The sequence below is a fragment of the Eschrichtius robustus genome, chromosome 3 (genome assembly GCF_028021215.1).
Source record: "Eschrichtius robustus isolate mEscRob2 chromosome 3, mEscRob2.pri, whole genome shotgun sequence".
In the NCBI taxonomy this organism is placed as follows: Eukaryota; Metazoa; Chordata; class Mammalia; order Artiodactyla; family Eschrichtiidae; genus Eschrichtius; species Eschrichtius robustus.
Genome location: NC_090826.1, coordinates 12351519 through 12367334, shown reverse-complemented (window position 1 = coordinate 12367334; position 15816 = coordinate 12351519). Strand labels below are relative to the sequence as shown.

Below are 15816 nucleotides of genomic sequence, written 5' to 3'. Positions count from 1 at the left end.
CACTGATGCTGACCACACCTGCTTGAGGTAACCCTGCTCTGTCCCTGGAGGCCCTCATCTCATTCACCCAGTTGCTCAGGCCCCAAATCAAAGAGTTCCCAGGATTCCTCTCTTCCTCTCAAGCCCACATCTAATTGACCAGGAAATCTTATCAATCTTTCAAAACATGTTCAGAATCCAACTACCCTGGCCACCTCCACGGCCACCAGCCTGGTCCAAGCCCCCGTGCTCTCATCTGGGTTGTTTCAAATGCTTTCAAACTGGTTTACTGTTTCTACACTGTCTAGTCTAAAAACAGCAAGGAGAGGAATCCTTTAAAAACGTAAAAGTCAGATTATGTCACCTCCATGTGCAAACCCTCCACTGGCTGCTCATCACAGGGGAATAAATTCCTAATGCTGGCTGTGGCCCTGAGCGATCTGGTCCCTGCCCACCTCTGTGACCTCATTCCTGCCACTCCATCCTCTCTGTGGTGCCCCAGCCATGCTAAACTTCCTGCTGTTCCTGGATTCTCCCAGCTTGTTCCCACCTCAGGGCCTTTACCTGTGCTGTTCTCTCAGCCTGGGGTGTTCTTCCCTCAGCTTTCCGCTTGGCCTGCTCCTGCAGTCCATTCAGGTCTCCTCAAAGAAGCCTTCTGTGGAAAGCAGCTTCTAGAACGGCCCCCTGAGGACCCCCACCCTCTGCCATGCCCTTGTGTAATCCCTTTCTCTAAAGGGTGGGCTAGACCCAGCGACTTGCTTCTAACCAATAGAACACAGCAGAAGAGTGGGATGTCGCTTTTAACACGGGGTTACAAAGATGGTGACTTCTATGGTGACGGTGACTTCCACAGTCAGGAAGCTGGCTGCCGTGTTGTGGGCTGCCCTATGGAGAGGCCCACGTGGCAAGGAACTGAGGGAGACCCTGGCCAGTAGCCAGAGAGGAACTGAGCCCCTCGGCCCCCTAGCCCACGAGAAACTGAATCCTGCCGACAGCAACCGAGCTGCACCGAGATTCCCAACCCCCAGAAAAAGTGAGACAGTAAGTGTCTGTTGTTTCACGCTGCTGTTTCAGGGTCATTTGCCACATAGCTGTAGATAACAAATACACCCTCCTTCACCCTTGTCACTCTATCCCCATACCCAACTTTTTTTTTTTTTTTCCAGCACCAGTTGCTACTTGTGCATCTTGCTCATCCTCAGTATTTGGCCCAGAGCCTCGCCCCCTGCAGATGTTCAGCAATAGGGGAAGGAATGCAGGACATCAAGAGGGACGATGCCATAGCTCAGAAAACCCACAGGTTGGGGGGGGGGGCTCAGGAGGGAGGAGGAAGGCTCACCCCAATCCCAGGTGCTCCAGAGGTACCATTCCCTCTTAGCAGGGACTGGGGCTCGGGTTTCCCGCCTCTTCAGAAGGATGCTGTTTCGGGCCCAGGATTTGGCATCTCGTGGTCTGTGGCAGAACAAGTTCAGCTTCATGCCCCTGTTGCAGACCATACCTTTTCGATTTCCTCTGCCCTCTGGACTTCAGGCCTAGTTCTCTTTGTTTGGTAGGGCTCACTAGAGTGATTGAATTTTTATACCCTTGTCAAGATTTTTCACAAAAATAATTTAACAGATAAGAAAAGAATACTATTCCAGCCCACGTGGCCCAATTTTTGTTTGGAAAACAGTCCCTGTGCCCACAAAAAGCAAAGGACTGCCAAGTCCAATCTCCTCCCAGCCCCGTCCCCACTGGGTCCCGGGCTGTGTGGGGGGCTGGGAGGCCAGGGAACCTTCCAGCAAAAACATCAGGCCCGAGTTGGAACCCGGCGTCCAGTCTGGCTCTGGCAAGGGGCTGGCCCTGTGCTCACCTAACTGAGCCATTTCCTCCCAGACTGGGGCAAGTTTCCTGCCCAGAGGGAACCCAGCACACTCCCAGGCAGAGGTGGGCTGGGTTCTGTATTGGGGGAGGGGCATCCACAGGCACTTACTTCCCCCACCTCAGCTACTCTGGGGCTGAAAGGCCCTTCCTGGGGCTGGGATGGAGAGCAGGGGATCAGAAGTTGGACTCGAACTGTCTGTTGGTGGCCATGAGCTGAAACCGCCCTGTCCGGCCTTGGGACCAGCCTGTCCCCGTATCTCAGGTGCACCCAGGGTGGGGAGCGGAATCCTAGGCCAGACTCTGTCTGCTCCAAAGCAGTAGACTTTGGGTGACCACGGTGGGCTTTGCTGAGGAGTGGGACCCATTAGAGCCCGGAATCCTCGAAGAACCTTCTCCAGGTCCCACCTCCTCCCTGGTGCCTCCCCTGCCTCTCCCAGACAACCTGACCCTCACAACCCCTTTGGAAGCCCCCTGGCTGGGAGTCTCCTTTGCTCTGTGGGGTCCCTCCTGGGAAAGGGCCCCTGAGTTGGGGTCCTCAATCCCCATGGACACAAACTGCCTTGTGGGCTGGGTGCCTGGGCCAGGAGAACATGGGTGTGGGTAGAGCCTCAGGCTAACCTGGACAAAAGGTGGTGGGAACAACATTCCAGAACCTACCAGGAATGGACCTGCCGTATTTTTTATGCTCACCTCTGTTAGTTTCCCTGGCCCCAATTCTTCAACAAGAAGTGGGTAGCAGGGAACATGCACAGCACTTGAACTCTGCGGGTCAGGCTGCCTGATTCAAATCCTGCCTTGCCACCAACTAGCTGTGTGTCCTTGAGCCAGTCACTTAGTCTCTCTGAGCCTCGGTTTCTGAATCTAAAAAGGGATAAGAGTTACCTGCCTCTTGGGGCTGATGTTGAAATGAGATAATAAAAATGCTCAGCGCAGCGCCCAACACATGGTAGTTGTTCTTCTGACAGGCTCAGAGAGGGGCAGTGGCCTACCCAAGGCCACACAGCAGGTAAGCAGAGGAGCTGGTACCCAACCTTTTTCCATATACTCTGTGGCCTTCATGAGCTGGGCCCTGCAGGGGATACAAGGCTGAACAGGGCTGAGACGGGAAGGATCCTCGTGTCAGGGTCAGAGGCTGGGGACCAAGGGCACCGACAGAGGCCTAAGCATCGTACTCCCTCCAGTTGTTTCTTGGCCTTGGATGGGACAGGATGCGGGCATCATCCACCCAAGAAGCAGGTGAGTCCTAGACCATGTGCCCATCCACGCCACTGCATCCCCGTCACCTCCTCAGCCACCTCAGTATTAAATTCCCGAACCCCAGGGACCCAGCTGGCCCATATCCCAGGAGCCTGCCTCAGTCGGAGAGCTTTGTGGCCTTAGAAAAGCCCCTTCACCTCTCTGTGTGTTCATGATTCTGAGACAAATCTGAGAGAGCCACCTTTATTGTTTGTGGAAAGGGCAAGGGAGGTTGGTAAAGGGGGAAGCCATTCTGAGGATACAATCTCTCCCCACCCCCCAACGCTCCGGGAAGGCAGGGCTGAGGGGCTGTATCCATTGCCCACCCTGAGAAAAAGAGGGTTAACCCAGCAGCCTCCATGTGTCCCCACCCTCTGAGGGGCCCAGCCCCAAATCCTCCCCTCCCTCCCGGGGGGCCCCCAGTGCTCCAGGTGGGGGGCAGCCCTGCCATTCTGCTTCCAGGTGAGCCCGGGCGGCTCTGAGAGACTCCAAGTCCCTGCAGAGGTAAGTCAGGAGGGGGCCGTCCCCTGCGGCTGGGCAGGTGCCGAGGGCTGGGGCTGGCTTGGAGCTGACGCGGAAGGCCTCTGGGGTGGAAAATCCTGAGGGCAGGCAGGGAAGAAAGGATGGAGGGCGCCACTCAATTCCCCCATCCCGCAGGGGGGCCTCAGCCTTCCGATTTTCAGGGCCTTCCTCCCGTTCAGGGGCCTCTGGGGCACTGGATAGGGTGGGGGGCGCCCGCCCCGTTCCTAGTGACCCTGGCTACCGAGGGGTCAAAAGTTAACCCCAGGTGGGAGAGGGGATTCCAGCTGCCTCCGACCCCCACCCCAAGGGAGGTCACGCCGGCTCTTCTGAAAACTTGTCGAGGCTCCCAGGGCTGTGTGGAGCGGGGCTTCAGTGTCTGGGGCACGTTCGGGGGAGGGGGGGGGGGTGCCCACCTGTATCTGGCAAAGATCGAACAGGGTGCGGGTGCCCAGCAGACACCAGAGCTCGCCCAGCAGGGAGATGAGGATGCCCAGGAGGTCCAGCCAGCGGCCCACGGTCAGCAGCAGCAGCAAGAGGCCGCACATGCGTACCAGCACCGTCTGGACCTGGCTCTGCAGGCCGGGATGCCGCTGCTGCTCCTCTACAGAGACACGGTCCCCGTCACCGTCACCGTCACCGTCTGCCTGTCTGCCTGCCCTGCGGTCCAGCTGAGTCGGTTGCCTGGATCCCCCAGCTCCCCCTCCCGCTTTCGCTTTCCTCAGCGCGTGCCTTCCCCTCCCCAGGCAGCCCCGCTCCCTTCCTCCTCACCCACCCCCACTCCGAGCAACTACAGGGGCGCTTCTTCCTCCCAGGCCTCACTGCCCACCCACAGCCTCCCCCTGCAGTCAGGACAGGAGTTGTCCTGACTCCTCTTTCCTGCACTCCCTCGTGCAATCCATCAGTAAGCCCTATGAGCTCTTTCTGCCAAGTACATCTGGGTCCCAGCCCCCTTCATCTCTCACAGCAGGCTTCTCATTGGGCTCCCGTCTTCTTCTGATCTTGACCCTACAACTCAGTGTGTACCCAGCAGCCGGTAGCCTTCTCAACACACTAACGAGATGAAACCATTCCTCTGCTTATAATCCTCCCAGGATTTCCCACTGCATTTGGAGTAAACTCCAAACTCCTCACCTTGTGAGGCCCTGCCCCATGTGACTGGAGTCCCCTCTCCGACCTCATCTCATCTCTGACTTGGTCCCCCTTGCTCTCTAGCCCCAGCGATCCAAGTTTTCACCAAGCATGCTAGGTTCATTCGCACCTCAGGGCCTTTGCACCTGCTGCTCTGCCTGCCTGACTGCCCTTCCTTGTCCTGACTCTTCCACCCCATCGCTACCCTGCAGCCAGGTGGCTCCTCCTAGAGCCCAGATCTGATCAGGCCACTTTCCCCTGCTTAAAACCCTGCAATGGCTTCTCATCAGACTGCCTTGCCTGGATGATGACAGCTCTCCATCAGGCCCCTGTGAACCCAGCCAGCCTCATCTGCACCACTTGCCTCCATGACAACACTCCAACTGTTTTCACGCCTTGTCTCACTTCTGGGCTTTGGCATTTATGGTTCCCTCTGCCAGGATCTCCTTTGCTCCCTCATCTCTCCCAGGGGCTCCTGCTTATCCTTCAAGGCCCAATTCAAGTACTGTGTCTCCAGGCTCCCCCTGCACGCTGCACCCTTATCTGAGCTGCCCCACTGTGTGGCCCCTGCTAGCAGGCTGGGTGCTCTGGGGTGGCAGGGGCAGGGTCTGAGTGTCGTCGGTCTCCCCAGGGCCTAGCACAGCGCTGGGCCTGGGTCAGACGGTGGGATGTGAGTGCCGAGTGAATGAACTGCCGCCCGCAACCCTCACCCTGCATGTAGATGAGCAGCAGGGTGTAGCAGATGGTGAGCGGCATCCAGAAGCGCACAGCCTCCAAGGTGGTCAGGAAGTCCCGGTTGAGGAGGGCCACGGCTGCCAGGTTGCCCACTGCAAAGGTCACGGCCAGGGCGCGGCCCAGCAGCCGGGGGAGGCGGCGAGCGCCAGCCAGCAGGCCCAGGCAGACCCCACAGTAGTGCTGGCTGCTGTGCAGCTCGTAGAGCTGGCAGACGTGGCGGCGGAGGCGCCGGGTGCCCGAGCTGAGCAGCGCGGCCAGCCCCAGGCCCAGCAGCAGGTTCAGCGTGCGCTGCGGGGCGCCCTCCTGCAGGAAGCTCAGGCTGCAGGTCAGCCCACAGCCCAGTGAGTACTGGCACAGTAGGTACAGCTGCAGCCTCTCGGTGCCCCGGGCGCCCTGGGCGGGGGAGGTGGCAGAGAGGAGCCACGATTGTGAGGGCTCAGGCCACTCCTCACCGCGCGGGGACCCAGAGGGTGTCAAGGTACAGATGGTCCACTCTGTGGGAGGCCGGGGCCCGAAGGAACCTCAGGGGCTGTTCCCAAAGAGGGAATATTGCCTTCAGGTCAAGGCCTACTGGGATCATTTCTTTCAGCTTAATTTCAATCATGATGATTACTTGGGACCTATCTGCCTGCTGAAGGGTGGTGGCTCAAAGCCTTCGAGACCTGGGTTCAAAGCCCGACTCTACTTCTTGCTGGTTGTTGGCCACGGATAAGCCACGTAGCATCTCTGAGCCTTAGTTTCCCATGTGTGACATCGGGATCACAGCAGACTTTTACCCCCTGTGGTTCTGAGGATGAGATGATGCACTCAAAGCATCTAGCACAGGGCCTGGCTCACGGGAAGCTCTCGACATCTGGGAGCTGCTGTGTTATCTTCTTGGACTGGGGTGGTGTCCACTCTGAGTGGAGACTCGGCTTTGGCGGTGACAACTGGGCCCAGTTTCCTGTATTTGGGGGTGAAAACTAGGGCCCAGGGCCGGGCCATCCTCACCCACCACCTGCCTGTGGTCTTACCTTGTCCAGGGAAAGCAGCATGGAGACAGCCCGGAGGGAGAACTCGAGCACCACGAGGGCGGCCACCCGGACCCCCACGACGGTCAGGATCAGGGCCAGCCCTGCCAGGTGCACGGTCTCCAGCGAGGCCCACTGGGCCCGCAGCCGCTCCTTTTCAAGCCGCCGCTCCGGGTCACTGTGGAGGCAGAGGGGGCGCGGGCAGAGGGGCAGAACCACCAGCCTCGTCCCTGGAGGGGGTCCCAGTGCCCCCAGCCACACCCTGGGGGTTAGGGACGGGTGGTCTCTTCCTCCCAGTCCTCCCCTCGGAGGAGGCCGGAGTCGCATGCAGTGTGGGCTCCAGGGGGCTGGGAGGGGGCCGGGGAGGCGGGCACTCACTTGGTACAGCCCACGAAGAAGTAGACCTTCAGGAGGTTGTTCAGGACGGAGACTCCGCAGGCCCCGACGAGGCCTGACGGGGTTAGTAGGGAGGGTAGGTAGCTTGGTAGGGTTAGAGGAGGGAGCGGTGGGAGACGCACGTGGGTGGCGTTCGTCTTGCGCTGGGCTGGTGTCCCGGAGGGGGCGGGGCTGAGGGGGATGGGGGAGGCGCTCACCTTGCAGGAGGGCGTCGAGGAGGCTGGAGCCCCACTCAAGGGAGGGGAGGCTGGGGAGCCAGGAGGGGAGGGACAGCAGGAAGAGCATGGCCGCCAGGATCCAGCCCCAGCCTCCGGCCTGGTCTGCGCCAGCGAGACCGCAACGTCACCACCACCGGGCAAAGGTGGTGGAGGCGAGGGGAGGGGCTGGGAGGGGTCAAAAGCCCAGGCGAGGGGAAGGGAGGGGAGGGGAGGGGAGGGGAGGGGAGGAGAGCCAGGGCCTTAAACCTTTGGGCTGCTGGGTTAAGACCGCTGCCCAGGGGCTCCCCATTTGGGCAGCATGGGGTGGGGGGGCATCTCTGGGTGGGCTGGTTCTGTCCTGCTTTTCTCAGGACAGAGACCAACCCACCCCTGGGCCTTGCCACCCATCTCTTCCTGAAGCCCCAGGCCTCGCCTCTTCTGCCCTCCCCCAGCCTCCGGTCTGGGTCCCCCCCTCAGCCCAAGGTCTGGAAGGGGGGGCTTCGATCTCCCCACAGCCTGAGGTCAGGCTCTTCCCTCTCAGCCCAAGGTCTGGAGGGGGGCGTCTCTCCCGCCACAGCCCGGTGCTGGGATCCAGCCCTGGGCCCTCCCCTCCTGCGCCGTAGGGCAGCCCGCCTTGACGATCCTCCCCGCGTCCACTAGGTGGCAGGCCTCACTTGGCCTGAGGGGCGGGGCTGGCTCGCCCCCGTTCTTTTGGATCCTCCTTTCTCAGACCGAGGAGAGAGAGCCACGGGTGTGAGTTCAGGGGCCGGGAGACTGAGGCTGCCAGCTGAGGGGAGTCGTTGAAGTAGACAAAATAGAAAACTTTATTGGTTTGGAGTGTGCAGTAGGGCTGCCCCTGGGGAGCAGCTCTTTGCAGACATGGGGGGTGGCAGGGAAGGTAGTTCAGGCTGCTTGACCTCTCGGCCAGTCCTGCCCCTTCAGTGGCTCAGCATCCACTTCCCTAGAACAAAGGTCGGTGCAGGCCTTAGGAACACGCCCATGGTGGGAGGGTGGCTGCAGCGTGGGGAAAGAGCCTGGGATGAGGACGCCCAGCTCTACTACCTTGGGCAAGTCACTTCCTTTCCCGGGACCTGAGTCTGCTCACCTGAACAATGGGCACCATCAAGCGCTACCTTTCAGGACTGTCTTGAGAATCTGTGCAAATGTCCACAGTGCTGGGCACCTAGGAGACCCTCAGTAAAAGCCCTCAGTTGATGCGCTGAATTGTGTCCCCTCCCCCTCCCCCAGATTCGTATATTGAAGTTCTAACCTCAGAATGTGATTCTTTGGAGGCAGGGTCCTAAAGAAAGCAATTCTCAAAGGAAGTATCGATGAGTAAGTTAACATGAGGTCATTAAGGGTGGATCCTAAGCCAATATGACTGGTGTCCTTATAAGAAGGGACTAGGACGCAGACACACAGAGGGAAGACCATGTGGGGACACGGAGAAGACAGCCATCTACAAGCCAAGAAGAGAGGCCTCAGAGGAAACCAACCCTGCCGACACCTTGATCAGACATCTGGCCTCCAGAATTACGAGAAAATAACGTTGTGTTGTTTAAGCCTCCTAGTCTGAGGTCCTCTATGATGGCGGCCCTGCCAGTCTAACACAGACGATGACATTACAGCCTCACGATGCTCCCCAGGGCGTCCCCACGTGTACAGTGATCCCTCAGGGGCACCCCAGCACCCACGGTCCTGGCTCTTGCCAAGGGCACAGGTCTGGGCTGGGCAGAGCTGGGTTCTCTGCCCCTTCAAAGCTGTGTGGCTTTGGTCAAAGCACTTCACCTTTCTGAGCCTCCGCTTCCGAATCAGTAACAGCATTTTACTGTCTCGTACTGTGTGAGGACTAAGCGAGCTGGTGCACGTAAGCGGCCCAGCTCACGGTGATGTTCACGCCCTGGAGCGGTTATTAGAACAATGAGATAAGGTTACCCGGGGCAGAGAGGGAAGAGAAGCTTTCTGGAGAACAGAGTGGGTGGTGATTCAAGGCGGATCCGTTGGCCCTAGGTGGGCCACGGGGCTGGGTTGACCACAGCTGTCTACACCCTCCCCGAACCTGCAGCAGGGCCTGGGCCCAGGCGGGCTCCGGGACGGCCATTCCCAGCTGGAGCGGGCCGTCGCTTCCTGCCAAGGGCCTGGCTGTGTCAGGGTGAAGGACGCCGCCTAGCTGCCCTGGTGCTGGGCCCGCCGGCCAGTTTCCGGAGCTCATCCCAGAAGAGCATGCTGAGGATGGTGTGGGGACCCAGGCGCAGGTAGGTGGGGCCCAGACCCTTGTAGAGCGCCAGGGGGCCCTCCTGCCGCCAGATCTTCACCAGGCAGTCGGCGAGGCCGCCATACAGCCGGCCCTGGGGACAGACACAGGGCAGACATCACTACAGGCGTCGTGGGGCCCTGGCTGGCACAACGGGGTGTGTCTGTGTGTAAGGGCTTCTGTGGCACATCAGAAAGGGCACTCCCCCAAGCTCGGCAAATCACGTAATAGTAACCCTTCGGGCTGTGAAAGTTAAAAAGGGGCCTCTTCCTCCAGGCAGCCACAGCCCCAGGCCAGGGGCTCAGCTTGGTTAGTGGCATGCAGGTGGATTTCACCGCTAACTCAGCCCGTGGAGGGCACCTTTGTGTTGGGCACACCTTGCACCAGTGTACGTGATGGCCCCTGTGCGTCTGTGAGGCTGCGGGGTCAGGACTCGATTCCAGTTCAGGCTCCTCCACCTACCGGCTGTGTGACCTCAGGCAAGTCACTTGATCTCTCTGAGCCTCAGTCTCCTCATCAGGAGAATGAAAGTTGTTGTGAGGACACAATAGAATCCAGGTGTGAAAATGCTTAGTACACGCTTGGGACATAGGTGTTCAGCAAACAAGCCGAATTAATGTGTGTGCATGTATGTCACACTTCTCCGTGTCTCTGGCTCTGTGTGTGTGTGTGTGTGTGTGTGTGTGTGTGTGTTGGGGGATGCTGTCCAGCTCCCACGCCCTCCCCCACTCTGTCCCCTGCTCACCCTGCCCGCTCCGTCCACAGGCTGATTGCACAGCCGCGTGCTGACCACGTCGAAGGGGGTCATGACTGTGACCACAGCTACGCTGCTAATCATGCCCCCGGCCAGGGCCACCAGCCAGCTGTCCTCTGGGAGCCACTGTGGGGACGTACAGGCTGCTGAGCCCTGTAGTGCCCTCCACCCCACCACGTGGTGCCCACCCCATCCTCTCAGCGCCCGGGGGCTGCAAGGGCTAGGGAAAGGGGGGCAGATGAGGCCCCTCCGGCCACTCCCCCACCGCCCACTGCCCTGAGCTCCTTTGCAGCTGGAGGGTTCACTGCTGACTCTCCACTCTTGCTGGACCCGAGGGCCAGAATCACGGCCCTGAGGGCAGAGTCAGGGCCCTCGGCTTTCTTAAGGGGCCTGTCACCAGCCCCTGGGCTTCCCTGCGTGGGGTCCAGCTGGAGATGTGGAGGCGCGATAAGGGCCCGGACAGAGAGGGAGAAAGGAGGCCGGAGGCCCTTGTGCTCCTGGGTGTGGGTGGGAGCTCCTCACCTGTTGCTCCTGCACCCAGGCCTTGGCGGAGGCGAACGTGGCCAGCTGAGCAGCCGAGCCGACCATGACCCGGGGCACGGCCCCACCCACACCCTGCCACAGCCCCGCCAGGCCCCGCTGCCGCCAGATGGTCCCCAAGGCATCCAGGACGTTCTGCAGGGAGAGGGCACAGGGTCACCGGGCGGCCCCTGCCCGCCCAGGGGCCCATCCAGCCCACCCAGCCGGGGAAGCTCCGGGGAGTGACGGTCCCCACCTGGTGAGGGTGCTGGTGTCCCACAGCCATCGCGGCCACCGTCTGGGCCTGCAGCTGCGTTTTGACCTGTGAGAGCAGAGGTGACACAGGGCCTGGGGATGGAACCTTAGAAGAGCCTGGACAAGCTGTGCGTGTTGAGGGCACCCCTCCCCGGGCCCTGACACCCACACCTCCCTGAGCCCACACCTGCAGCTTTGTTGGGGGGGGGTGTGGAATAGGGTTGGGGGTGAGGCTCTGGCGTCGGCTTGGGTCTGCATCTGGGTGTGACCTGGGACAAGTTACTTAACCTTCTCTCGGCCTGCCTGCTCACCCTGGGAAGACTGCTCTGGGGACCAAGAGAGATGATGACTGTAGCATCCAGGCTAGGATGTGGGGCCCTCTCTCGATGGAAGCTTTATGCTTAACTTGCACAGGGCACGCAGCAAGACAAGCGACCACGTGGGTCTGAGCCAGCACACCTCCTGCCACCCTCTGCCCCCTCCCCCGGCTCAGGACCAGTGGGGCGGGGGCCCCAGGGGAGCAAGGTTCAGGGCGAGGCCCTGGTGCCCTGGACCAAGGGGCAGATTCCAGGCCTGGGCAGGGACGTCCCGGGGAGCAGCCCCACCCCATCTGCTCCACGGAGCCCAGCCCAGGAGGCTGCAGAGCCCCCATGGGAGCTGGGTCACAGGGTGGGAGCAGATGGAGACAAGGCACTCACCAGGTAAGCAGGGCTCCCCACGAAGGCTCCCAGTGCCCCTGCCACCGCGCCCGCGACCACGGTGCCACCTGGCTGCTGGGCGAGCCCGGCCTGGCATGCCAGGCTGTAACAGTAGAAGCGGACGCCGTTCATGAGGCCCTGGTACAGGAGGCCGGCAGCCAGCCCCTTCTGCAGGCCGCACAGCCCATCTGCACGGGCCACAGCGACCACAGAGGCCACAAAGCCCCGGTAGTGCCGAGGATAGGTGCCCCGGGCCTGCAGCTCCCCCTGCAGCTGCAGCCGCGTCTTCACCACCTCCAAGGGGTTTGTGAAGACACAGGCCAGGCAACAGGCCGAGGCGCCCAGCACCAGGTCCACAGCTGGAGCCACCGTCTCCATGGCCTCCGGGCCAGGGGCCGGCTGTGCCCGTGACAGGGGCATGGGCACGGGCCCTGGGGTGGCGGTGCTTAGGCTGTCTTCTCCCCCACAGGACCACAGGGCTGGGGATCGAGGGAGCCTGGGGCCATGTCTGGAGGGCAGAGGTCCGGGTCAGAGAAGCCGGCTGCTGCCAGGCGGCCCTGCTCTATCTCTGGAGTCCACCTGCTCTGCTCCTTCCTGGGAGCCTGGGACACGCCCCCGCCGGCTCTGGACCAATCCCAGCTGCCTACGTCCCCCACACCTCCCCGCTGGGGAGGGCCTGGACCCTGGGATCTGGGGGAAAGGTCACCGGGGCCCCAAGGGAGACGCGGGGTGGGGGGGGGTGGGGTGGTGGGGTGGTGGTGGGGGTGGGGGTGGGGTGAGGTGGGGCAGAAAGTGCCAATCTGCCAAGACGCCTCCTCCTGCCCCTCTGGTCCTCCAGCCTTCCCTCTGTCCCTGGGGCAAAGGGCTGGTGCTGCTGCCCTCCCTCTGGCTTGGCCAGTCCTGCTGCAGCTCAGGGCCCTGGGCAAGAGGCAGCTGCTTGGGAGGCTCGTCTCAGCAACTCAGCAACTGCCCCCCCACCCCCACCCCTGCCACTGTGTGCCGTCCCCTTTCCCGGCCTCAGTCTTCCAGTCTGGCTCCCACGGTCTGTGGTCCCACCGCCAGTGAGGGCAGAGGGCTCCAGAGTCCTGGGGAACTGATCTGGAATCCCAGGAGCTGCTATTATGTGTGCCCTGGGCAAGTCAGTTCCTTTCTTTGCGCTTCAGTCTCTCCATCTGTAAGATGGGGATATGGATACCCACTGCAGAGGTTCTTTGGAGGATTACAGATGTGTGAAGAACGCCTAGCACAGTGCTTCACTCAGTAATAGGCGGCCCACATCCCCCCCCCTGCCTGGGGGCCCTGGGTGGGTAGGAGATGGAAAAATAAGGGCCACTGTGTCTCAAGGAGTGACCTTGTAGCTTTGGTCGCTCACCTGGTAAGGACTTGCCCCCTAGTCCTGCCCCTCCTCTTGGTGGGAGCCCCTCCTGGGCTGTGGTTCTCTGGAGCAGAGGCCCAGGCGTGGGAATGGACCTTTGTGCCTGGTGAGAAGGGACCTCCCAGCCCTGGGCACTACTGCCAGGTGCCAGGCTGCTCAGGTGGGGGGGCCAGCACCACCTTGCCCACCACGGCCTCTGCCCCATGGTACCTCTCTCCTGCCAGGGCCACCCTGCATCACCCAAGTCCCAGTCAGAACCAGAGGCAGGGCCGCCCTGCCCAGAACCCCACCTCTGTGGCCTCCACACCTGCTTCTCCCAGGTGTCCACCCCTTTCCTCCCAGCTGTGAGGCCCTGGAGGCCGCAGTGCCGAGGGGCTTGAGGGCTGCAGAGCTCCTCCTAGGCCTGGCAGGCTGGGCACCCTCCGGCCAGCCCCGGGGTAGCAGCTCAACAAGAGGTCTTGGGGACGGCTTGGATTCTCCCGGGTTGATCCCGAGTGGCCGGCACTCAGCCCCCAGCGCTGGGGAGGCAGGGCGGGCAGGAGCGCCCTGCCCTGGCAGTGTAGACACGGCCTGGGACTCGAGCTGGTGGCTGCCCGGCCCTGGCCACTGCAGGAAACAGGAAGGAGGGCGAAGGTCCGGCCAAGAAGCCCCCAGGGCCCGAACCCCTCCACACAGTGCGTGCTGGGGGCAGCCGCCAGTGATCTGGACCCCGGTGTGGGCACAGAGCCTCTGATGGAACAGCATTTGTGGAATGAATGAGGAACGAAGGGCCGAGCGGCCTGAGAGGAGGCGCCGGAGATCCCTCACCTCCACCCTGGTCAAAAAGGGCCAGTGACAGACAAGCCTTGGCAATATAACATGTCTATTTTATTTTAAAAAACAAAACCCAGGCCACCTGACCCCTTCCCCCAGAGGGCCGTCTTGGGAAGGACCTGGCTCCAGCCAGGCAGGGGACGCAGGCTGGTGGGCTTTGCTCCTCTCCAAGCCCTCCTCCCTCCCCTTTGCTCCTGGCAAAAGGAGATGGCCTGATCCCTGGGTCCTACAGGCACTGCCGGGTTTGGAGGAGGGGAGGTAGGGGGCCGTGGACATGCAGGGCCTCCTGGTAGCCAGGGAGGGCCATCCCGGCCCCCTGCAACCCCCCCGGGCCCTGGAAGGCAGGGAGCAGTGTGCTTGGGGATGGAGCTAGTGAGGAGAAGACATGCACTGAGACCGCGGTGTTCCAGCTTCCCTCCCAGCCGGGTGAATGTTCAAACATGAACAGGGATGGCCGGGCACTCAGAGCCCCCAGGGCAGCCTAAGCCTCCGCCCGGGCCCCTGACCCAGGGGAGGAAGAGGGGCTCCTGCCCTCCCGGTCCTTCTGCCGCCCTCGTGGAGTGAGGCGGTGGCCCCGGGGAAGGGGGCCGTGCATCTGCAGAGCCCACAGGGCTCGGACCCTCTGCCCCCAGCACTTCCCAGTTGCCACCTGCCGGGCAGGAGGCCCAGGGTGTTGAGCACCCGTTCTGGATCCCTGGGAGGGAGACCTTGTCTCAAGCCCCACTCGGTGGTTCTGCTGCCCGGGAACGAGGGTGGGAGCCTGGCCCCGAGCAGCCGCTCGCCTGCCTCCCTCTCCTGCCCCTCCAGGACGCCAGCCAGCTCCGCCTCAGCACCAGGGGTCCCGGGAGGCTCTGCCCCGGCACAGGCTGTCGCTCCGCTGCCAGGCGCTGTGGATGAGGCTCAGGGCGTCCTCGAACTTCTTCTTGTTGGAGGCTTCCTGGATGGCCTTACGGGGGAGGTCCACCTGTGTGGGGCGTGCAGGGAACCTGAGGGCTGTACCAAGAGCCCTCAGGGAGCCGAGGGGCCGTGGGGTCCCCCCGCACCAGGTGTAACCTTGCCCTGGAACTATATCCACGCTGCTGAGATCTCCTGCTCCTCAAGGAGGGGCTCAGGCCGACGGGGTGAGGCTCCCTGAGCCGCCTCCTTCCAGGGAAGGCCCCCGGTTCTCGGAGGAGGGGGCTGGGGGTGGGGCCGGGAGGCGGGCCGTGGAACTCTGCCCAGGGCTGGTCCGGAGCTTCCGCGGGGCCGCCCAGCACGTGCTCAAACTGCCATCTGTCCAGGCATTCGATGAGGCCCTCTCAGCCTGGTGCTGAGCTCCGTGCCCCCATCATCCGGGCACAGCTCTAGCCCCACCGGAAGCACTTAATGCCGGCTTTTTCATGGGAACCGAGAAGGTCAGGAATGGCGTTTCCTGGGCTCTATGCTTAGCTTTAGCCTCACACTCACTGGGAGGCAGGGTCTTGCCCCTTTGGTTTTACACGTCCATGTCCATCCCAGAGCTCCTAGTATGGTGCTGCCCTAGGCCCCCAACTCCTGCCTCGGTCTGTGCCGTGCAGGGCTCCTTTCCCTAGGGAATGGCTCCGCTCTGCAGGGGCCTGGGCAGCCGGGTACCTGGTAGATGGTTTTCCACCCGGAGTTCAGTGCAGACAGGAATCGGTCCAGTTCAGATGTGCAGCTCAGGTAGATGACCCAGGGTGGGAGGGGCTGCTGGCTGTCCTGGGAAAAGTCCTGGGGAGAGCGGGGGCCCCAGGTGAGCAGACACAGCGCTCCTTCGGCAGGGCCTGCCTCCATTGCCCATCCCCCCCCCCCCCCACCGGCTCACCAACACACAGTACTCCTTGCCCGGCTCAGTGGAGACGGCGCTGATGTCGGCCAGCTGGGCGGCGCCCAGGGAGCGGAAGAAGCTGGTCTGGCAGTCCTCGTGGCACGTGAAGAGGCGGTCATCCGTGATCACCAGGCAGCAGGGGATGCAGGGGCTGGGAGTTACCCCCTGGGGGATGACCTGAAGGGCACCGGCAGAGCGGAGGGGAGAGGCAAGCTGGAGCTCTCCAGGGCTGGTCTGCACCAGGACTCCCCGCGTCA

The 15816-nt window shown here is 62.0% G+C and overlaps 3 protein-coding genes across 5 annotated transcripts in view; all 3 read right to left on the bottom strand.

Annotated features, from left to right (window-relative positions):
- Positions 1-3268: 3268 nt before the first annotated feature.
- Positions 3269-7238, bottom strand: TMEM82 (transmembrane protein 82). 2 transcript variants are annotated; one of them, XM_068537732.1, is made up of 6 exons: positions 7067-7238; positions 6852-6924; positions 6477-6651; positions 5439-5782; positions 4014-4201; positions 3269-3677 (listed from the first exon to the last, which is right to left on the bottom strand). In XM_068537732.1, the coding sequence occupies exons 1-6, from the start codon at positions 7152-7154 to the stop codon at positions 3421-3423; spliced, it is 1125 nt and encodes a 374-aa protein (XP_068393833.1). In that variant the 5' UTR covers positions 7155-7238; the 3' UTR covers positions 3269-3420. The 2 variants fall into 2 exon arrangements, with proteins under 2 accessions (XP_068393833.1, XP_068393834.1); XM_068537733.1 differs by having other exon boundaries at positions 3430-3677; positions 5439-5856.
- A 628-nt stretch (positions 7239-7866) lies between these two features.
- SLC25A34 (solute carrier family 25 member 34) lies at positions 7867-12088 on the bottom strand. Its single transcript, XM_068538959.1, has 5 exons — positions 11547-12088; positions 10850-10915; positions 10597-10749; positions 10066-10200; positions 7867-9414 (listed from the first exon to the last, which is right to left on the bottom strand). Exons 1-5 carry the CDS (start codon positions 11964-11966, stop codon positions 9214-9216), a joined length of 975 nt encoding a protein of 324 aa, XP_068395060.1. The 5' UTR covers positions 11967-12088; the 3' UTR covers positions 7867-9213.
- A 1678-nt stretch (positions 12089-13766) lies between these two features.
- The window catches only part of PLEKHM2 (pleckstrin homology and RUN domain containing M2), a 38635-nt gene continuing 36585 nt past the window's right edge, over positions 13767-15816 (bottom strand). For both annotated transcript variants that reach the window (XM_068538958.1, XM_068538957.1), the window contains 3 exons: positions 15557-15736; positions 15346-15462; positions 13767-14698 (listed from right to left, as the gene is read on the bottom strand). In XM_068538958.1, the coding sequence (XP_068395059.1) occupies positions 14561-14698; positions 15346-15462; positions 15557-15736 (435 nt within the window). In that variant the 3' untranslated portion in view covers positions 13767-14560. The remainder of the gene's footprint in view (positions 14699-15345; positions 15463-15556; positions 15737-15816) is intronic.